Source organism: Vulpes vulpes, chromosome 7, assembly GCF_048418805.1.
Source record: "Vulpes vulpes isolate BD-2025 chromosome 7, VulVul3, whole genome shotgun sequence".
NCBI classification, from domain to species: domain Eukaryota; kingdom Metazoa; phylum Chordata; class Mammalia; order Carnivora; family Canidae; genus Vulpes; species Vulpes vulpes.
In genome coordinates this window covers 71,746,037-71,768,801 of record NC_132786.1, presented here as the reverse complement: position 1 = coordinate 71,768,801, position 22,765 = coordinate 71,746,037, and the positions used below count along the sequence as shown (strand labels likewise).

Genomic DNA, 22,765 nt, shown 5'->3' with positions numbered 1-22,765 from the left:
TACATCTCTTAGAATGCTTTTTACAGCCTCAGTGCTTTTTACAGTCAATAAAATGGAAATGTATATTCTTTCTTTTTTAAAAAAATATTTTATTTATTTATTCATGAGAGATAGAGAGAGAGAGAGAGAGAGAGAGGCAGAGACACAGGCAGAGGGAGAAGCAGGCTCCATGCAGGGAGCCCGACGTGGGACTCAATCCCGGGTCTCCAAGGATCATGCCCTGGGCCGAAGGCGGTGCTAAACCACTGAGCCACCCAGGCTGCCCCTATATTCTTTCATACATATAGTTCAAAGTTGGGGTAACAGACTTGATGATACCCAAAGAAAGGTGTCTCCTTCTCAAGAGTGGAGAAACATTTTCTAGAAGCTTCCTTGCTGGCTTTCCCTCACTTCTTCTTGGCCAAACTGGGTCAAACGCTTACTTCCGAAATCAATCACTTGCCAAAGACAATGGGATTCCTCAACTGTCTTAAAACAACCTTGGCATTTATTCCTGGGCTGGGAAGGGGGTGACTTTCCTGAGAGGTGATACAGCATCTAGGCTTGTTCAGAGGGGAAGAAAGGAGGGACTCTGGACCCTGCTCCACGTGGCTACAGCAGGCCTTCCACTGCCTGCCTTCAGGCCTCTCGCCTGTGACCTTTTCTTGAATCTGGATGCCGGGCTGGTGGCTTCTCTCTTGTGCTAATAGGTCTTGATGCTCTGGGTACACTCCTAGTTTTCTGCTTCACGGCCTTCATCTTTGCCCTTGCTTTGGACCAATGGGAAACGAGCCCCCATGGAAAGGCAGGGCTGTGGCCTTCTGCCCCAGGTTCCATTCTAGCAAGTTGGTCTTCACCAAGAGGCAGTTTTTAGCTTCCTGGGGTGCTTTGGAGGGACCCAGGGAATTAGGCCTAGCCTCCACCTGAGGCCCAAAGTCCTCTCCTGTTGTGCTTTCAGCTTCCTGCCAGTGTTGGCCCTAATTTTAGCTTGCAACATTGAATCGATCTTTTCCAACCTTGCAAGAAAATAGATTACACGACTCTTGGCCACCTTGCTGGCCAAGATTGCTGGCTGGAGGCTTCCAGAGGCCTGCTTGGCGGGGCTGTGCCCCCTCCCCACCCCACCCCCGGCCCCTTTCTCCAGTGGGCTTATCTTTTCAGGAAGAAATTCACAGAAGGCCCAAGAAAGAATTAGCCAACAACCCCGAATGTGTGTGGTGCGCGTGAAACAGAGTCAAACTTACAGGACAGCTCTAGATTTAGAAATACAAAAAGAAATGTTTTCATAATGCAGACTGAAGGAACCTTTCCTACAGAACCTTTTCCCTTGCTGAAGCACAGATCTGAAAGCTTGAGAACACTGCAGGGGACTAAGAGTTGAGGGAGGATATGAAGGATGACTGAGGACAGTTCCTGGTCTGAGGAAACTTAGAGTTTCACTGGGGAGACACACTAAGGAGGAGCAAATGTGAGTTTGTGTTCAAGCGCTGACTAGTGTAATGACCCCCATTCCTTCCTCTGCCTTGTGAATCCTGCCATTGAGACCTAGGCCAAATGTCCCCTTCGTGGTGAAGTCTTCCCTGGACCCTCCTGCGTGGGCTGGTGGGGTGGAGCCCACGGCCCTCCTGGGGCCCTCCGTCCCCCGTGCCACTCAGGTCTCTTGCAGTGAGGAAAGCAGCCCCAGCAAGCCTTCTGCTCACCTAGTCCTGTCTGGGCGACAGCTTCTTGTAAGACCTGTTGGAGAACTGACTCATTAGTTGGTTACTTCTGTCTTCTGCACTGGTCCGTGGGCCCTCTGAGGTCGTGTACAAGTCACTGGGGAGCCGAATCGACTGGTGGCCCCACCACAGGGCTGTGACGAGGCCACACATCCCCCAGGCCGTGCCCAGCCAGTGACTGCATGACACAGCTTGGGCACCGGCCTTCCCAGGGGGGGCGGGGCTCCCCTCACTGCAGCACTGGTTCCAAGATTTCGTGTCGGCCTGGCCCAGATGTTCTCAGAGCTGCTCCTGTCTGAGCTTCTCGTGCCCAATGCCTCTCTCTCCCTGCTCTCCTCCCTCTGCCTCCTCCCTCTCCTTCCTCCCTACTTCCCCATCTCTTCTTGCTCCTCTCTTCTCCTCTCCCCTTCCTTCACCCTCTCCTTTCTCAGGTGTCAGACCTGCAGCTTGGTGGCAAGTCCCTCCTGCCTCCTCCTCTTGCCTCTCCTGTATCCTTCAGGGGCAGTTCTCCCCCGAGAATCTCCTGCATGTCCCATCCTGTCTTGGAGTCAGCTTCCTGGAGGAGCTGAGAGAACACAAGTCAGTGGGTCACTGCCGTTCCTCCAGTAGACTGTGAGCTGGCTGAGATCAGGGACCTGTGTGTCTCGGTCATCATCCCAGGGCGGAGCACAGTGCTTGGCCCAGAAGAATGGATAAGCCAAGGGGTGAGCCTTCAGAGAAGGGGCAGGAGCTCAAGAAAGAAGCCAGAGGAAGATTCCGGGAGGAGGTGGGCCTTGTCTGGGGCCTGGAGGTCAGGCAAGGGTGCTGGCGAGGAAAGAAACAGTCTTCATGGAGGCTCAACATCTGCTGAGGATAGGTTCAGTGTTCTCTGGTCTTCTCAGAGCTAGGCTCAGGAGAGAGTAGGGGGTAAAGGTAATGGGGTGGGTCACCCTGTCCTCGCACCAGAGGGCTGGCCAGGCAGGGGGTGGGATAGGGAGGTGGAAGGAACAGATGGAAACCAGAAGGGGCAATCTTGGCTGTTGTCAGTGTCCAAGCCTGAGGCCCTGACACAGAGCAGGGCCCCCGGATGGTGCTGGGTAATCCCCGGGGACCCCGTGGATTAGGGCAGATTTGTGCTAGATGTTTCTGCAATGAGCTCAGCATCCAGAGCCAGAGTGAATTCCAGTTTCTCCTGTACACTGTGCAGTCCCAACAGGGGTCTGGCCCTGCTTCTTACCACCACGCTGTCTGCTCAGATGACATCTGGTTATAGTTCCCATCAAGGACGACCCTAAGCCTATAGTGGTGGGGACGGGGAGGGGGGTGCACTGGTGAGAGTTGGGTTCCTACCCCAGCTGCTGCTGCTGTGCCCTGACTCCCACAGAGCCACCGAGGCCGGGCGGAGAGGGGCTGGGAAGTGCCCTTCAGGGGGCTGTACCCCCAAGGAGGGTGTGCCTGGCAAAGGGGAGGGGCAGCCCAGGACGGAGCCAGTATGGTGAGGAGCCAGCAGGTACAGGAGCTGGATGGGGGCAGAGAGCCCCAGCTCACTCTGTCGCAGGAACAGAAGGCTGGCCCTTAGAGTGAGGGAGAAGGGGACGCCTCACATAAGGCTCCAGCTGGCGTGGCCGCTCCGGAGCCTGGCTCCATCTCCACTGCCTGGTCAGCAAGCAGGACTGAAGCCCAGGTGCAGGTACCCGGGGCTGTGGGTGGCAGGGGCCCAGCTGGGAGGCCTCCGGCTGACAGCTCAGGCTGGCACTTCATGGCCAAGGCGTTGAGGCCTGGCTTATCTTCCCAGCTGCTGGGTTCCCTGCCACTTTATCAGGGTGAGAGGGTGAGAAGGTGTCAGAGCTCAGGACTCTCACCCTCCCTCCCCGTGGGACAGGGCCCAGGTGCAAGGGGGAGGACGACACTCAGGCACAACCGGAAGTCCTCTGACCTGGGAGAGTTTAAAAGGCCCCAGGAACCTTCTCTCAGCCTCAGTTGACATTCCCAACTGGCTACAGCATGAGGGGGCTGCTGCTTTTAAGTGTGTTGCTAGGGGCTGTCCTTGGCAAAGAGGACTTTGTGGGGTAAGAGTGTGGAGAGAAGGGGGTGCTCACACAGGAGAGGGGAGGATGCGGCCCCCAGCCGGCATCTGGAGGCAATGGGCAGGCTGACTTATGGGAAGACTCCAGAGAGGAGCAGACCAAGACACCCCAGGATGCAGGCTGACCAGGGACCAGGGCTAAGAAGGGGTCCGGTCCCTCGGGACAGGCTTCCTGAGGCCTGGAGAAATCTGAGCTTGAAGAAGTTTTTAGAAGAGGAGGTGGCTGGCTTTGGAGAGACAAATAGAGTCTAAACTGGGATGGGGATCGCAGCTGTGACCAGAAGGTCCCAAGGAGCTTAGGCTTCCCATTGCTAAGACCCTTCATGCTTCCTCCAACTCAGCTAGAGGATGCAGGCCCAGCCTGGTGGTTCCAGGCTGCTCCACGTCACCCTCCTCCCACCTGGGGACTGTGAATGGCCATTTGGGCTTGCTCAGGTCCTTAATCTCCCCTCCTCTCTGCCCAGGCACCAGGTGCTCCGAATCTCTGCTGTAGATGAAGCCCAGGTCCAGAAGGTGAAGGAGCTGGAGGACCTGGAGCACCTGAAGGTCAGAAGGAGGGGGGAGTCCTCCCAGAGGCCCCAGGGTTCTTCACAGGCCAGCTGGACCCACTGCAGGATGCCACTACCCCCTGGGACCACCTGGGTCCTGGGCCCTGTCTCCTCAGCCGCCCAGAAAGGACCCATGGGACTGATCCCTGTTAGGAAATGATTTAACCCCCACCCTGTCCTGGTGCCAGAATTTTGCTGCCCTCGAGCATCGGCGGGGAGGAGGGATCCTTTCCAGCACTTCTCTCTCCCCCGCTCTCTCGGAGCTCCTCCACGGTGCTTCCTGGGCCGTTTCTGTGGCCACGGTGGGCTCCGTCCAGTGCACCGCCCACCCCCGGCAGCCGTAGGGGAAGCTCGGGCGCCATCGGTGCTCAGGGCTGGCCCTGCCGCAGCTCACCACCGCGATGCCTGCCCTTGGCCTCCCCAGCTGGACTTTTGGCGGGGCCCTGGCCGGCCGGGCTCCCCCATCGATGTCCGAGTGCCGCTCCCCAGCAGCCAGGCCGTCAAAGTCTTCCTGGAGGCCCACGGCATCGGGTACACCGTCATGATCGAGGACGTGCAGTCACTGCTGGACGAGGAGCAGGAGCAGATGTTCGCCTTCCAGGCCTGGGCCCGCTCCACCGACACCTTTAACTACGCCACCTACCACACCCTGGAGGAGGTGAGGCCCCGGGGTCACCGTGCCGAGCGCTAAGCCCTGCAGCGGTCGGTGCTGACCGCGGGCGCGGCACCTGCTGTGTCTCCAGGTAGCCGGGAGGCCTGGGTGGTGGCTCCCCGGAATCACAGGGCTCGCGGCGGGCTGGCTGATGCAGCTGCGAAGGGGGGCATCCCGGTGCCTGGCCGCGGCGACAGCTGGAGCCCCCTCCTCTCCCTTCTCAGATCTATGGCTTCCTGGACTTGCTGGTGGCCGAGCACCCGCAGCTTGTCAGCAAGCTCCAGATTGGCAACAGCTACGAAGGCCGTCCCATCTACGTGCTGAAGGTAAGGGCACCCGCGTGAGAATGCTCACGGCGCATGTGCCAGGGCACCCACATCCGTGTGTAGGCCCCGTGGATGAGCCCGCGGCCCCGGAGGACACGGTTACACGAACTGCCCGTGCTGACATTTGGAAAGGGCGGAATTTCTACACTGGTCTAGCCGTATGCATCCCTGTACACACAGAATTCTTACATTTTAAGTGACTCAAGTATTTCCAAACAACTGCCATGTCGTGGGAAGTATCCCAGAGTCACAGTAGTCTGGATAAAACGGTTTATTGTGATTCGCCACAGAGAACCATGTATGGGCAGCAGCAAAGGGCAGGGCCCAGAGTTCTGGCTGAGATATATTTGCCCCAAGGTCAATATGAAGGCTGGAGGCCAAGTCCCGCAGGATTCCTGTCCAGACCGCCCCCCCCCACCTGAGTGACGGCCCCACGAACGGAGCCTCACCCTGACATACCTGGGGAGCAGATGGCCTCTGGCCCGGGGATGCTCCTCTTCAAGGAGCCGAGACAGGACCCCCACTGGGTCTCCCTGTGCTTCTTGTCCAGTTCAGCACGGGGGGAAGCAAACGTCCTGCCATCTGGATCGACACAGGCATCCATTCCCGGGAGTGGGTCACCCAGGCCAGCGGGGTCTGGTTTGCAAAGAAGGTAAGTCTGGGGAGGGGAGGGCTCTTTCTGGTGGGGCGGGTAGTCAGGGCCCATGGGAGCCCGGGCCTCCCCTCTCATCCAGAAGCAGTGATGAAGGGGAGCAGGTGTTCACTGCGTTAGCATGGCAGATGCCTGGCCTGACCCACTCTGTCTGTCTGTTCCCTAACTCCTCACCAGATCACACAAGACTATGGCCAGGACTCCACACTCACAGCCATTCTTGATTCCATGGACATCTTCCTGGAGATTGTCACCAACCCCGACGGTTTTGCCTTCACTCACAGCAAGGTATAGGCTCTCTCCCATTCTTGGGGAGAAACAGGGAGAACCTCTGGCCTCTGAGTCTCATGAACTACTCACCCCTAACCTCAATCCCCAGAAGTTGAGGGAGGGGCAAACAGACCTGTCTGTCTTCCTAGACCAGGGTTCTCATCCTTGGTATTCTTGACATTTGGGGCAGAGAATTCTTTGTGTGGGGGGCTGTCCTGTGCATGCAGAGTGTCTAGCATCATCCTGATCTAATATTTAGGAGATGCCAGTAGCAACCCCCCCACCATTGAGAGAGTCAAAAATGTCTTCAGGTAGTGCCAGATGTCCAGGTATGGGGGGACACAATTGTCCCCTGGGGAGACCACTGCCCTGGACCTTATTTCCCAGCTTTATTTGATTTTTATGGCATGTGCAGCATGCTCCAATCTAGCGTGTAGGGTGGGGGCCACCTCATGCCTTCGTTCCCAGCCGTAGCACCCTCTGGCCAAACACCATGCACCATCCCCTCTGTTCTCCTTCAGCCAAGAGCCTCCTTTGTGGACCTTCCCAACAACCAGTTGGAAGTGGTTTCTGACCCATAGGTCCATACCTGTGCTAGGATCGCGGTGCTTCACATTGGTTGTGGCCATTCCCTGTGGGCCCCCAATCCCAGCCCAGCCTGGTGACCCACAAGTGTGTGATTCCTTCTGCAGAATCGCATGTGGCGCAAGACCCGATCCCTCACGCCGGGCTCTGCCTGTGTTGGAGTGGATCCCAACCGGAACTGGGACGCCGGCTTCGGGCGTAAGGCCCAGTGTGATTTGGAGGCAGGGCCGGGACCCCCAGGGTGGCCTCTTACCCTCCTGTGTCCGAGGCCCGAGCCTCTCCTGCCCCAGCAGAGGGCAGAGTGACAGAGGGGGCGGATGGCAGCCTCTCCTGAGGTTCTCAGTGAGATTTCCTTGTGCCTGGTTGATAGAAATGAATCCCGCCCCCCCCGCCCCCCCCCCCCGCCCACTTTCCGCAGCCCCCCCCCCCCCCCCCCCCCCCCCCCCCCCCCGCCCTGGAATCAAGGTCTCAAGTCCATGTAGGGGTTTTCTGGGGTAACTGCAGCTCCCTCCCTCTCTGGAGCCTTGCTTCCCTCCCCTCCTGGGGCACATCCATCAGCTGCTGGTTATAAAAGGCCTTTGGCCTTTCCTTCATCCCAGGGTCGGGGGGGGGGGGAGCCCTCCAGCCTTCCCCTGAACCCCTACTTCCATACTTTAGTCTGTGCAAGCCGCACAGCTTGGCATAACGGATGCCACACACACCTTCTCCTCCCGCAGTGGTCGGAGCCAGCAGCAACCCCTGCTCAGAGACTTACCACGGCAAGTTCGCCAATTCCGAAGTGGAGGTTAAGTCCATCGTGGACTTTGTGAAGAGCCACGGAAACATCAAGGCCTTCATCTCCATCCACAGCTACTCCCAGCTGCTCCTGTATCCCTACGGTTACAAAGCAGAAGCGGCCCCTGACCAGCAAGAGCTGGTATGGGCTGGTCCCCTGCTTGCCCTCCTATGCCTTGCACCCCTTTCTCCCGTGGACCCCCGATGGCTTGGGAAGACCTGCAAGGCAGGCTAGCCTCATTCACTGTCTGGGAAACTGAGGCACAGCACAGTTGAGTCACCTCTGCCACATGCCAGAGCCAGAGGCTAGACTTGGAGCTGGTGCCCTAAGATTAATTTGGAGCAGCAGCATGGCCAGAGGGTGGCCAGAGGTGGAGACCAAAGTGCCACCGTCTCCAGAGGGTGGAGACGGAAGTGCCAGCCAGACATCGTGCGGGACTGGAGGACCACGGGGCCGACGGCCTCCCGCTCTCTGCGGAGAGTTGGGCTACCCTGGCCTGACCCTGCTCTTCTGGGGGCCTGGTGTCACCAGCCGTAACAGGCATTTTCTGCAGGATCAGCTGGCCAAGTCTGCTGTGACAGCGCTCGCCTCTCTGTATGGGACCAAGTTCAAGTATGGCAGCATCATCAAAACAATTTGTAAGTGGGTGCATGGTCTCTGGGGCGGCACCGGGAGGAAGCTTAGCTGGCTTTTCCTGTCTGAGGTAGTGTCCTCCTGGAGGAAGTACCCAGGGGTGCCTAGCTGTGGGAGCGCGGGCTCTCAGGCGTGCCTCGATGGGCAGTGGGGCCCTTTTCTGACATGAACTTCATCTTCTTTGGTACCTTGTATCACTTCCCCTGAGAACATTTGTCCCCTTGTCTTGGGTTATGTCCAGCTTTATGGAGGGACTGGAAGGTTCTGCTGATATTTCCGTATCACCAAGAAATTCAATTTAAAAAATTCAACCTAAAAAAATACTCCTCCTCTGGTGCCTTTCAATTAGAGAATATATTCCCTCCCTCCCCCCCAGCTTACTTGTACATGCAATGCCCCTGGGAGGAGCTACTGCAACATCAAAATGGAATTAAGTCAGCAAATGTTTTTGAGCACCTACTAGGAGAGAGAGTGACAATAAACATGAATAAATGATACAGTATGTTAGGTGATGAAAGTTAGGGAGAGGGGTGCCTGGGGGGCTCAGATGGTTAAGCGTCTGCCTTCAGCTAGGTCATGATCCTAGGGTCCTGGGATCCGAGCCCTGTATTGGGCTCCCTACTCAGTGGGAAGCCTGCTTCTCCCTCTCCCTCTGCCATTCCCCTCACTTGTGCTGTCAAATAAATACTTTTTTTTTTTTTTTTTTTTTTTTTTTTTTAAAGAAAGGGAGAAAAAGAAAAACTAGAACAGGGTCAGGGGAATCAGGGATACTGGGCATGGAAGTTGAGGAGGTGGGTAAAAGGGTAGGCCTCATTAAGTCAGTAATATTTGGGCAAATGCTGAAGGAAAATGAGGAAGTGAGCCTATCTGGGGAAGAGCCTATCTGGGGAAAGAGCCTTCAGGTGGAGGAACCTTCTAGAACAAAGGCCCTACTATGTGACCTGGACTGGTGTGTTGGGGGAATAGCAGGAACAACATGGAGCCCCATGTGATGGCGGAGGGTGAGAGTGCACGGGGTCATAGGGGACAGGTAGGGTGGGGGCAGATCTCCCAGAGCCCCGAGGAACACAAGTTTTCTGGCCAAGAGGCTGGAGTACTGAAGAGGCCGGGCAGGGACAGAGGTGGGAGGGCAGCACACACCCTCGCATACCTCCACCCCTCTTCCCCGAGTGCCAGGTTTTAGCAGGTGAGTGGGCCACAGTCTTAGCTAGGGCTGGCTTTGCTTTTGGACTCCAGGCCTTGTTTGGAAATGGTTTCAAATTGCATCAAAGTTTTTTGCTTCATTCACTGTTGTCAAATTAAATTCTAATATGCAGCCGCCTCCTGCATCCCAGCCCGATTCAAAGCAACTTTGTTACCCACTGTTAATGGCAAATCTGGGCAGAGTTTTTTCCAAAAAGACAGTCAGGAACTTTTACTTTGCCTCTGGCCCTTTGCACTATCTCCTGCAGACCAGAGCCCCAGGGGACGAGTCCTGGTTACTCAAGTGGGTAACTCTGATATATTTGGAGGTTTGACCAAAGCAGCTGTAGGAGGGAGGTGGTTTTCAGGGCGGCTTTCACAATTGCAAGAGCTTTCTTGAATCCCCCCTGTGCTAGGAGAATCATTGCTTGGCCCCTCTCTGGGCCTCTAGAGCTGAGACCCTTTTGGGGAGCCGCTTGGGAGGGAGCCAGGCTGCTTGGTCAACAGCAGGCACTTACTGGATGCTGACTCCAGTGAACCCTGCTTGAGGCTCGGGGCTCTGGACCATGGCCCAGCCCATATTAATGTGTCAAAGTGATTGACCTTTGCCCTCTGGCATCTGCTCCCGCCCTAGACCAAGCCAGTGGAAGCACTGTTGACTGGACCTACAGCCAGGGCATCAAGTACTCCTTCACCTTCGAGCTCCGGGACACGGGGCGCTACGGCTTCCTGCTGCCGGCCTCTCAGATCATCCCCACGGCCCAGGAGACGTGGCTGGCGCTTCGGACCATCATGGAGCACACCCTGAATCACCCCTACTGAACTGGCCCTTCACCACCCTCCTTTTCCTCCTCTCTGGCCCCACCCATGCAACCAAATAAAGTTTGAACGTCCATGGATCAGAATCCGGGGGCTTGCGTGTAGGAACATATATGGCCTGTCCGCCTTTCCAAGCTGGGGCAGAAGTGATTTAGTTCCTGCAGGCCTCGCTGGAAATGTGTGGGTGGCTGGACTAGATGACCCCTGAATTCCCCTGCATTCCAAGGTCCTCTGAAGTTGTATCCAAGTGGCATTTGTTTTAATTAGACCACCCTGAGCTCAGCTCATCAGTAAGGTGATTTGTTCATACCTTAGTAGCAAGTAGCAGCCACAGCTGCTAACCAAATGCCGGGCACCCTGCAGTGGTGAGGCATTCAGCTTGTACAATAGCAGAGCTAGTTGGGTCCATTTATCTACAGAAGCAATAACTCTGAGTATGGGATGGAATAATCCTGGTGGCCACCGCTGTCCCAAAGAGATACTGCAGCAGGCCAAGCAAATTTCTATAAAGCAAAATGTGGTCTCCTGCTCTTGAATTAAATCAGAAGAAAACAATTAGGTTCAATGAAATAATTTACTGAAGATAGAGAACAAACCCCAATCCCAGAACATTGTTAATTGTTAATCACCAAGACTTTTGCTTTTAGGGACAAAAGTAGCTTTATTTTCGTACGCCACATCCTTTCTAGCATCCTTCCGCATAATTTTCATACGCCACATCCTTTCTAGCATCCTTCCGCATAATTTTCATACGCCACATCCTTTCTAGCATCCTTCCGCACACGGTCTCCACTTCCTCTCCTGTTTCACTCACCACCACTCCCTTACCATTTGCAAAATTTCTCAAGTATAAGGCTCTCCCTTTGATAGTCTCCATAGCTCCTAAAACTTACTGGCTTTTCTCCTTTGGTGTGGGGATCTTGATGGCTGTGATATCACCTTTAGTGCTAGCACCAGGGTACACTGGGTATCTCAGCTTTTTTCAAAGCAAGAGTCTACCTTGTGTTTCTTCCAATTCTCTTCAGATGCAAATATGGAGCAGAGGGTTACTCCTGCAGACATCACTGGGAAGAGGGTGAGGGTGTGTACAGGTAGCTCCCCAAAGAGGGAAGCTGCAGTTGAAAATGGAGGCCTTCCCCTGTGTGAGCCAGGGAGGTGTTATAATGCACACAGCTCCAAGGACTTGAAAGTCTTCTCTTTTCCTCAGGTCAAATGCTCTATTCTTTGTTTTTTGTTTTGCTACCAACATTTGAAAAAACAAAAAGTATGAGGGAGACTATATGTATAGTATAGATAAAATTATACATATGTAGGTTTTTTTTTTTTAATTTTTATTTATTTATGATAGTCACAGAGAGAGAGAGGCAGAGACACAGGCGGAGGGAGAAGCAGGCTCCATGCACCGGGAGCCCGACGTGGGATTCGATCCCGGGTCTCCAGGATCGCGCCCTGGGCCAAAGGCAGGCGCCAAACCGCTGCGCCACCCAGGGATCCCCATATGTAGGTTTATGAGGCAAGTAAAATGGTGTTTCAGTCTTTTTTTTTTTTCTTCAGTCTTTTTTAAAGATTTTATGTGTGTGTGAGAAAGAGCGAGAGAGAGAGAGAGAGCATAAGCTGGGGGGAAGGGCAGAGGGAGAGAGAGAAGCAGACTCCTCCTTGAGAGCAGGGAGCCCAATGTGGGGCTCGATCCCAGGACCCTGAGATCATACCTGAGCTGAAGGCAGACTCTTAACCGACTGAGCCACATAGGCACCCAAGTGTTTTAGTCTTTACAGAAAAATGATTTTATAACACTTCAAGTTATCTTTTGGGAAACATTTCCATTCAATCTATGTAGATAAGCTGAAACCCACTTTAATGGCTCAGTTTGGACAAATAAAAAGCTGATCTTATTTTTTGCTTAAGATGGATAAACAAAAATTATTAAGTTAGCAAGGACAGTATCTTACAAAATTGATTAGACTTCAAGGATAAAATTGCTTAATTCAAAATAATTGTGCTTCCTGATAGCGGGCACCACTTTGCTTGGCATTCAATCTCCAAAACCACCAAAAGTAGTTGCATGCCCAGTAAGGATTGAGTGAATGTTTTCTACTTTTACTAATGAACAAACTCATGAATTTTATAATCTGTATAGTGTAGGCTTCTGAGTTATCTTGAACTCCCTGACTTGTAGTTTAGAAAGTGAGGCTCCTGACAAGATAAGGAATGAACACCAGAATGAAAATTCCATGAGGGAAGAGATTGCATTATTTTTTTCAACACCTAATCCCTGCTGGTTGGCCAAATACATGGCACATACAAAGCACCTAATAAATACTTGTTAAATGGAGACATGGAACTTGTTAATGCTATTTTTTTTTTTTTTTTGTATTTTGAAGTGTAGGAAGAGGTTTACATTTTATTTGCAGATGTATATTTTTACAAATCTGTGGGTAAAAATTTCATTTAATTAACTTATTTATTTTTAAAGCTTTTATTTATTTATTCATGAGAGACACAGAGAGAGGCAGACATAGGCAGAGGGATAAGCAGGCTCCCTCCAGGGAGCCTGATGTGGGACTTGATCCGGGACTTCAGGATCCCACCTCGAGCCAAAGGCAGATGCTCAACCACGGAGTCACCCAGGCATCCCTAAAATTTTTATTTTATAGAAACATAAAGCTAAAAGAGAAAAAATAATTTTATAAAATATTGCAACATATATGGAAAAGCATTAAAAATCTTGAGGGCAAAAGAGTTCTTATGAGCAAAAAGGGTTAAGTAAAAAGGACTACCATTTCAAAAGAAAAATAAGCAATTCCCAAAAGAAGAAACAGAAAAAGCCAATAAACGTATGAGAGATACTGATCCTGAGTGATTTTTTTGTACATTAGACAAAAGCAAAGGGATCATTTTTCTGCCATCAGATTGACAAAGAATAAAAGGACTGACACCTCAGTGTTATCAAGAGTATAAAGAAATAAGACCTGTCATATACTACTGGTGTGAGGATAGATTAACGCCACCTTCCCGTGGGCGGTAGTGGGGGTGGCAATATAAAACAAAATTTCAAATGTATTGTTGCTTTGACCCAGAAAGTCCACTTGGAGAAATTTATTTTATAAACATATTCGGACAAGTTCAAATACAGGTATGTACAAGGCTGTAATAATACAAAATTGACTGAAAAGGAAAAGAACCTATATAGATACCAGTATTGATACCCATATGACATGTTTAAACAATGGAATATTGTGAGGCCACCACAGACTGTGTTGACACTGAGGAAATGGGTCACTAATACTAAGTGAAAGAAGCCAACAATAGGGTGGAAACATTCTAAAACAGGATTGTGGTAATTGTTGCACAACTCTGTAAATCTGCTGAACATCACTGAATTGCGTACTTAAAAATGTGTGGATTTTATAGTATGTGATTTACACTTCTATACAGTTGTTTAAAAAAAATAAGAACTGGGTTGCAAAATAGTATGTTGGATATGAATCTCATCCTTGTTTGAAACACACACATACACATATACACAATGCTGGGAAGGATATATCCCCCAGTAATAACCGGGGTCACCCTGGGTAGTGGTGGTAGTAGTTTTCCTTTTTTCTGAATTTCTTGCAAAAAGCTATTATAATCAGGAGGAAAAAAACCCCTAACAAACAACTATTTCAAACACACCAATTAACCTGTGAATAAAGTTATATGGAATCAACTTAACATCAAACATTTTATGCCCATCTTAATCTGTGCCCAGATTCATTTTTATAATTTGCTTCGACTCATCTCTTCTGCTCTGGCATCCTATTTCACCATCTTGCCCAGAACAATGTGTCTTATCTTCAGAAAAATTTATACTCCAGATAGAGCTGGAAGCAGCTGTGTTTCTACCAAGGGAAGGGGGTTCTCCTGCTTCCAGTTGGTGGCTGTTCCCTGAGCAGTCTGCCATAGCTCAGATGAAAATCCCCAAGAGCCCTTTCTGCTCACATTCGGTTCCAGCAGCAATCTGGGGAATTGATTATGCTAATGCCTAGTCTCTGGGGCTTTTCAAAAATCTTTATCTTTAAATGAACTCATTTGGCTTTTGTCGTACACCGTTATATCTGGTTCTCAATGTGGCCTGTGGGCCTCCGGTGGTCCATGAGATTACTTCAGGTGGCCTCTTGAATTAACACTCAGAAATACACGTGTAGATTTCTGGTTTTGGCTTTAAGTTAAAATTGAAATGTCATTGAACACAATCCAGATATGACCTCACTGGTCCCTCATCCAGTGCAGTGCTATTCATCATCTCAGCAAGTGTTTTGCAAGGGCAAGTGGGGCTAGGTGGGTTTGAGGATGCAGAAGGACTCTTGCTCTAAGGACAGAAACATCATTCTGCGAACATACTCAGCTCAAGATACCACTTATGGTAAACTGATACAATCAACCGTAACGTTCAAGTTGGCCACGTGAAGGAAGAACTCCGAGCAGGAGGCACAGAGTACGCATCAAATCTGGAAAACTGTCAAAAGGTCATGAATTTCCCCCCAGAGCTTTCAGGATCTGCATTAATTTGGCAACTCAAATTGTGAGCATGATCTAACAAACCCAGAGACTGAGACTGCCAAATGTTTATTGCCAAACGCAAACGAAGAAAATTAGAAGTCTCCTGCGCAACCGCAGTAGTGTCATTCTGCTACGTTTTCAGAAGCGTTCAGGGGAACAAACGCTCAGTGAACACAGCCAGAGACGGAGGTTGGCCCCTGCTTCCTCCCACGAGACCCAGGCCTGTGGCCCGGAGCCAATTCACCCAACTTCTGTCTCAGCCTAAATCAGAGATGTCATCAAAGAGGAAAGAAAAGATCAGACACAAATCATAGCAATATGGTTTATTAACTGAATAGTTTGATCTATGGAAGCAGCCCATTTCTTTTCCAACAGTCAGGTTAAAAGTTTGGAACTCCTTAAGTGAGGCCTCATGAGTGTTCATTTCGACATGCAACAGATCTCAGAGACCCTGGTGCATCTGTCCTCGAGATGGGTCCCTGGACACTGACGGTGGATTTGTGGAAAGGACATGCTCCTGGGAGCAGATGTCCCGCCTCTGACTTCCTGTTGCCTTTTGCGCTGGCCGAGGAGGATGGCTTGTGGTGGGAGCTCAGGTGACAAGGAGTGAAGGGAAGACGACACCCAGGGGAAGGTTACATTCAGGTTGGTGAGTTGCGGGGGCATCACGGAGGGAGGGCGAGGCTGAGGGAAGCAGGGCGCCCAGGGGCCCAACCAACTGGCTGGGAAGCCACAGCTCAGCTCGCAGGCTGGCTCCTGGCTTCTCACCTGTTAGCTCAGGGGCTTGGGCTCCAGGCGACTTGCTTAATTTCCACCTGCTCCTCAGCCATGTCACCTGAAAATGGGGCACCCACCTCATGGGACTGTTGTGAGAACTGAATGAGTCAAAACACATATGGAAGAGTCTAGGAACACTGCCTAACACAGAGTAAGCTCTCCACGCGTTTGCTAGGATTATTATCCGGAAAGCTTCAAGATTTGAAACAAAAGAGAAAAAGAACCCACTTTCAGATGGGGATGGTGTGCAACCTGTGTCTGATGAATTCTGAAGGCTACTTTCAGCCAGGGGGTGGGGTGAGGGGGGCATGAAAATAGGCCTGGCTGACTGTAGACAGCCAGGGTAATAATAACACCCCTAACAGCTCCCAGGGTGCCCCCTGCAGTGGGTAATCTAAAAATCTCCAGCTTGTGAATGCCTCTCCTACAAAAGCAAAGGATGTACATGGGGACAAAAGATAACGAGCTCTCTGGGTCTCCGGGATGGCAGGCCAGCATTGAGCGGCCACCAAAATGGGCCCTACATCCCCGATTTCAGTCTTGACAGGTTCAATTCATTTATTCACACCCACTTACTAAAGGTCACTGTCATATCGCTGGTGATTTTCACCCTCTGGGAGCTTATAGTCAAAATAATGTCGAATAGAAGACGTATTTGCATCCTTTGAAAAAGGCAGTCCATCAGTCAATAGTGGCCTATTTAATAAGTGGCCTCTATTTGCCATGCGTTTTACCAGATGCTCCAAGATGTTACACAGGTGAAGAGAGTTTGCTTCTGCATTCAGAACAAAGGCAGATCAGCTTCAGGGAGTGAGACTTTTTAAGGGGATCGCAGTGTGACACAGTTTTGTAAACACACATAAAATCATGCACTGTTTCCTGTTTTGTCAGAATTCAATGCCAACAAATTTCCACCATTATATTTTCCATGCTATAACTGATTTATGTATCAATTTAAGGACACCACAATAACAATGTCAATAATTACTACAATTTTAGGTAAGTATTACTACCCAAATGTATTCTGAACACTCTGGAAGCACAGTATAGGAAATAATATATTTGTTAAGCAAAAAATTAATTGAGCTGCATATAAGCATATCATCGTGCCTGCATAATTAAACTGATGAATTATCTATTATCTATGTGTCTGATGTTTCTTGTAGAAAAAGAAGAGGAGGAGGAGGAGGAGGAGGAGGAGGAGGAAGAAGAAGAAGAAGAAGAAGAAGAAGAAGAAGAAGAAGAAGAAGAAGAAGAAGAAGAAGAAAGTAATTATGGGAACCATATCTTTGAAAGAATTGTGAAGAATCTGAACACATAGGAAAGACACTGACAGCATTCTGCAACCAGGGAAAGAAAGGCTCTCTATGATAATCATGGGGGTAGGGCAAGGAGGGAGTTGTGGATGTAAATCTAGGTGGACAGAAATTAATTATCTGCCCCTTGCCAAATGTCGGATAACATAAAGACAGAATCTATAACCGATATGTAACATGACAGAAACCAAAACCAACACAAGAAAAATTACCTACATCTTTCTTCCTAGCCTAGGACTCTGATTTCACTGATATTCCACTAGGGAATTAGGGAAAAGAAGGTTTTTGTTTTGTTCTGTTTTCTTGGTGAGTGGCCTAGAGTCTTAAGAATTTTTGTATAGGGACGCCTGGGTGGCTTAGTGGTTTAGAGCTTGCCTTCAGCCCAGGGCATGATCCTGGAGTCCTGGGATCAAGTCCCACATCGGGCTCCCTGCATGGAGCCTGCTTCTCCCTCTGCCTGTGTCTCTGCCTCTCTCTCTGTCTCTCATGAATGAATAAATAAAAAAGCTTTAAAAAATAATAATTTTTGTATAATCTCGATAGCACCACAGGGAAAGATCCCTCAGCAGCTAATGAACACTACTTGTTCTCTTATGATTCTGATTTACGCCAAGTCCAATATGACTGCCTTGATTCTGGTTTTTCTACTAAAGGTACAATATAAAATTACTTTGAGGCCATTTGCATCATTCCGCCTTTCAGTAGATTAAACCTGGCATTATTACAGCCCAAGATGTGCTTTTTATTTTCGAATGAGTAATGTAGCTTCCCCTCCCCACCCCTCACTCCTTTTCTTACTTCCTTGCCTTTTTTCCTTTCTTCCTGAAATACACACACCTTTAAAGCACGGAACGTATTATTTAGACTTTGGCCATCACCGTTGCTTAGGTGGAGCTGCAGCTGTACATCATTAAAGCACATACCATCGTGAATGGGGGGGTGGGGGGAGTTTCACAAGTTCCCAGGCAAGGGCAGCCCATCAACCCCTGGAACACTGACGAGAAAGTCCTGCTGTGATGTGCTTAAGGGACAATCAATCCCTGCCTGAGCAGGAGGAGAAACCCAGGCCTTCTGTGTAGAGGGCTAACGTTTCCTACCCTAGCTGGAATGATGTCCTGATTTTCTTTATACAAAGAATATGTGCCTTCTTGGGAGATGCAGTTAAAAGAGGTATGCTCTCAAATCACCTCAGTCTCGCGGCTCCCGCAAACCATCTCAACAGAGAGGAAGAGAGAAGTCGGCAGATCTTGGCATATTAAAAGCAAACAACAAATTAATAACTATGTCCTTTAATCTTCGACATCCATAATTGCACAGAGTACCAATGATCACTTAAATAATACATGTCAGTTAATCTAATGAAGAAGCTAGTAAAGCAGAATGTTCGAAGCAATAACCTAACCATGCAAAAACTATCTGCAAGTGGACACTTAACACAGAAAGAGGAGAATCAGAACAGGTCTTTGAGGGGTAGCTATTTAAAATCCTTACCAACAGGCAAAGCACTATGGAGAAACACACATAAATATATTCAACCCGCCAGATGTCTCAGCTAAATGCACAGCGATTCTAAGAGGTTTGGCTACAGTGACTTCCACATATATACAGTAGGTTCTAAACACTCTAAGGGGGTTTGGTGATCGGAATGCAGAGGAGGAACAAAGGGGGAACTACCATTGTTTTCAAAGTAGAATTGAGTGGGGGAAATCTAAACTCCTGACTAGTCAACTTTAAAATGGCATAAACAGAACTTTGTTACAGAGAGAAATGTATATGCGTCATAAATGGCTGAAAATCTTGTCCATGCCAGGAGAAAGTGGAGTGTGGAAAAATTTGCATTTTTTAAAATCTATGCCGTAAAGAAAATAAAAAGCCAGAGCATTCTGGCATTAGCAAAAGGCTGAACTAAGTTCTCAGGCAATAAATTTATGGGGAAACATGACAGGCTCCTCATTAAAGCTATGTGTACGTTGGCTGCATTTTATACAAGATTCTTGAATCTTGTGGAAAATTGGGCACGGCTTGACATCTGAACAATGTCCCTGGTTTGTCTGATTTCTAAAGCATCGGAATATGTTGCGCTTTGGAAATCAAGTAGAGAAGAATAAACACACTAAAACAGAACTGGGCTGAATCTGAAAGTTATTTTTCCATATGTCTCTATGAGATATTTATTACCTTTATTTCTCTTACAAACACAGCCCCCCATGCTAGAAATACTGCAGTACTTTTTCTTTTTTTTTTGGTGGAGAGAAAAATAGTCCTGTTAAGGCAAATCTTACCCGGCAGCAGGAACCACCTAAGGATAGGCAATTTTCAGTTGGCTTTTCAGAAGCTGGTTGCCATGACAAAGGGCGCAATTTATTCCTTGGTCCCTTATCACAGCTACAGATCACAGACCATAAAAATTAACAAGGCTCTTTCCCTTTGCCTGATCATTTCGGAGTCCCTCATCCTTACCTGCGGTCTTTTGTTCCCCCCAATTAAATGGAATGAATGTCAGTCACCTAGCAATTCAATTAATGCTGATTCAAAATTCTGGCCTAAGCCAGAATCTATAATCACAACCTCCTAATCACAGCTCAGTCATGAGAATGAAAAGTAAGCAGGAAATTGCACTAATTACTCAATTAGACTAATACTGTATTTTTAAGCTGGGGCTCAAAGGGACTGTCAGCCCTGATGGAGGACCAGGACACGTCCTCACCTTGTGGGCCTGCCGCTACCCAACTGAAGCTATGTTTTCAAGCGGCCGTAACTCCGATCCATCTAGGATGGACCGACCGGATGGACCGACCGAAGCCGGAATGGAAGTTTACCACCAATGAACTGACAGCAGACGAGGGGCAGGTGTGGGGGGGAGGGGGGCAGCGGTGTGGAGGGAGGGGGAAGGGGGAGGGCTTCCTGGCCCTTCACAGCCCCACACAATGGAGGGCTTTCCTGGGAGGGGCCCTCGTGCCCCGTGTGAAGGCAGCTGAGCACACATCGTCAGGGTGCTGGTTCAGGAAAATATCCGGGGAGGAGGAACACTCCAGGAGGGTGAGAGTCGCTCAACCAAACCTGAACACTGAGCAATGCTCCAGGCACCAGCCTCACAGAACCTTCATGAAACCCAGAACAGTGAGTGAAAAAGAACTGGTTGGGAAGAATGCACAAGATGTGAATTGAAGAATGTATAAAACAATGCTGGACATCAACCAATACAGGCTGGACCTTATTTTAAAAGAAAGGCCTAAAAAATTAGACTCTTTTTTTCCTACTCAGTTTTAGAACTTAAATATTCTGTAAACAACAAGGAGGACACTAGAGCCTGTCATGCCTCTGGTTTTTGTAAAACTCCTTGCGAGCTGGATGCAGGAAAGGAGCTGGACCTGGGCAGAGGGAGGAGGGCCTGTCACACATGGCGTGCGTGGTCTGTCCTCTGCAGCAGTTTCTGAAAAAGACCAACTTGGGAACTGCTCAGGGATTCCAAAAGGAGAAGAAAAGTATTTATTCATCTAAGACAGACAAAGTCTTTACTTCCAGGGTTTGCCTTGCAGGTGGCCACTGCTGAGCGAGCGGGCATTCGGGGGGCCGCCAGGGCCCCCGGCCAGGAGGGTCTGACTGCTGCGGGTGCCTGGAGCCTTGGAGTCTCTTCCGGAGGCGTTAGCTTGGCTCAGCCGGCCTGAAGGGAGCAAGAAAGCAAGGCGCAGAGCTGCAAGAGTGACTCTAGGCACAACCTGCCAAGTATACTTTTAAGCTAATGAAGTCTTAGGGTACAACCACTTTTAAGCTAATGAAGTCCTATTTAGCGTCTACTTTAGGCTAAAACCTACTCTTCATCCTTGAGATCAACTTGAAGGTGGGGAATGTGCACGGATGAAAGGAAGCCTAGAGAGCTTTTTTTTTTTTTTTCCTCGCTCTCGGTTATCCCCAACCAACCTGGCCTGGCCTTCATTCCTTCTTGGAGCCGGTTACAGGAGGGATTAGGGGAAAGAGAAAGGAAAGTGGTGTCCCCAAGGGAACTCTGGGTGGGGTTTCAAGGTGCCCAGAAGCTGCAGAGGGGAAACAAAACTCATCGGAGAGGGAATCTGGGCGCCTCAACTCTGCCTGAAATACACGTTATCTGACTGATACATCCTTTCTCTTTCTCTATGTGCAACATCTAATTCTTCCCACAACCTGGGGTCACCACCTCGGCTTGCACCTCTCCCCACACAGCACCTGCACACTGCCCCTCCCCCTGCAAATATTTTAAGAACCTGAATATAAGAGATCAAACTTTTCACATGATGAAGTGATAGTCAAAGCTGCAAATCTCTAAGTTCTACAGAAAACATTATCTCTAAAGGTCAAAATATCTTACTTGGATTGTCCGTAGGACCCTGATCCTCTTCCAGGTAATATTCTATCTTTTTTAAGTCTTCTGGGGTAAATCTCCACTTGTTCTCAGCTGGTGGGGGCGGCACTTTGGGGCTGGATCGTTTCCGGGCAGAGCCAGGAGGAAGGGCCTGCTGGCAAGATGCTGGCAGGGAACCCGTAATCAGTCCTTCTGGGAATTTCTGAGCTAAGACTTTTAGACCTAGGTGTGGAAGAGGATCAGAAAAAGCAGCATTAACATGGTGAGGCTAAGGCAAGACCTGGAAAGGAAGCTGCATGTCTCCTCATCTTTGGTCTTTGGGTCCAAGCCAACGCAAGGACGTGAAATCTTAACTGCTTCACCATTAAGCAAATTACACCAGAACATGTCAGTGGTTAAGTGGGATTCTGAGAATTCCACCAGAAATCCTTTTGCTCCACTCTTCGGCATTACAGCTTTCTCACAGAGCCCTAAAGCAACAGCATTATTTTAGGAATTAAAAACATGTGCTGTTGGAGCTAACGGAAGTTTCACATAACGTTTCACATAACTCCTGACCCCTTGCAGCCAGCATGGTTTTCACTCTTTCCAGAATTCTAAAATCTGAGCGTGGACAGGAAAAGGGTGATAGGGGAGGGGGTTGAAGGATTGTGAGCCCAAATATCTGTCCTGAGCAGAATACAGCCCACTCACCTCCAGAAAGCATGAAGAGGTTTTCAAATCCCCGCTCACACATGGTGGTGGCTGCCTGGCTGGCCAGCCTCTCGTCGTCGTCGTACAGAATGATGACCTTGCCGTGGGCATTTTTCTAAGAGTTACATGAGTTAAGGTTGGACCACATTAAACTGTGAGACTCCCCCCCCACCCTGCCCCTTCGCCCCATGGAACAAAGAAATGTCAAGGTTCACCTTCCTGAGTTCAGAGAGGATGGGACAACCCCACTCCTTACCCAGCACACCAGCAGTTACTGCATTTTTTTTCCTGTCATGGAAACCACAGGAGTTGGTGGGGTTTTGTTTGTTTTTGTTTTTTATAAACTAATATCATCATGGTCCACGATGGCACTAGTTCCACAGTTTACACACTTTAGCTCTTTGATTCTTACGACCCTGAAAGGTATTACAATCTCCATTTCACAGGTGAGGAGACAGAAAACTTGTTTGTCCCACGTCTCCACTGCAGCCTTATTTATGATGGTAAAAAAGGGAGAACCACCTAAAAGCCCATTAGAGAGGAAGAGTTTAGTAAATCAATGTGGTATATAGTAAGATAAGAGAATGCACTACATCAAAAATGGGGTTTACAAAGAGCTTGTGTTAGCATGGGGAAGTATGTTGTACTGAGGAAAAGTCAAAATGCTAAATTATATATACAGTATGATTTCCACTTTGTTAAAAAGAACACATAGAAGACAATCGGAAATAAAATATGTGAAAAACATAATTGGAGTTGTTCAATTGTGTGATTATCAATCTTCTTTTTTCTGTTTTTCAGTGCTTAAATTATTTTCCATTTGTGTAATTTTTAGGAGGAAAAAAAGTAAAATTTTAAGAAGGAAAATACTTAAAACAGAAGTACAAAAATTTACTT

General features: G+C 49.3%; 2 protein-coding genes across 5 annotated transcripts in view; one reads left to right on the top strand and one right to left on the bottom strand.

Moving 5' to 3' along the window:
- The first annotated feature begins 3,666 nt into the window (after positions 1–3,666).
- CPA1 (carboxypeptidase A1) lies at positions 3,667–10,282 on the top strand. The gene is made up of 10 exons (XM_026010888.2): positions 3,667–3,745; positions 4,227–4,308; positions 4,735–4,968; positions 5,187–5,288; positions 5,839–5,940; positions 6,118–6,228; positions 6,903–6,993; positions 7,512–7,711; positions 8,124–8,208; positions 10,020–10,282. The coding sequence occupies exons 1-10, from the start codon at positions 3,681–3,683 to the stop codon at positions 10,205–10,207; spliced, it is 1,260 nt and encodes a 419-aa protein (XP_025866673.1). The 5' UTR covers positions 3,667–3,680; the 3' UTR covers positions 10,208–10,282.
- A 7,827-nt stretch (positions 10,283–18,109) lies between these two features.
- The window catches only part of CEP41 (centrosomal protein 41), a 51,867-nt gene continuing 47,211 nt past the window's right edge, over positions 18,110–22,765 (bottom strand). For all 4 annotated transcript variants that reach the window (XM_026010836.2, XM_026010837.2, XM_026010838.2 and 1 more), the window contains 3 exons: positions 21,869–21,983; positions 21,182–21,397; positions 18,110–20,500 (listed from right to left, as the gene is read on the bottom strand). In XM_026010836.2, the coding sequence (XP_025866621.1) occupies positions 20,352–20,500; positions 21,182–21,397; positions 21,869–21,983 (480 nt within the window). In that variant the 3' untranslated portion in view covers positions 18,110–20,351. The remainder of the gene's footprint in view (positions 20,501–21,181; positions 21,398–21,868; positions 21,984–22,765) is intronic.

What these genes read in the sequence shown, in the direction of transcription:
- CPA1 (XM_026010888.2), top strand. Translation starts at nt 3,681, where the DNA reads ATGAGGGGGCTGCTGCTTTTAAGTGTGTTGCTAGGGGCTGTCCTTGGC. An exon ending in CCTACCACACCCTGGAGGAG is followed by an intron (nt 4,969 to 5,186) that starts GTGAGGCCCCGG and finishes CTCCCTTCTCAG; the next exon opens with ATCTATGGCTTCCTGGACTT. An exon ending in TTGCCTTCACTCACAGCAAG is followed by an intron (nt 6,229 to 6,902) that starts GTATAGGCTCTC and finishes TTCCTTCTGCAG; the next exon opens with AATCGCATGTGGCGCAAGAC.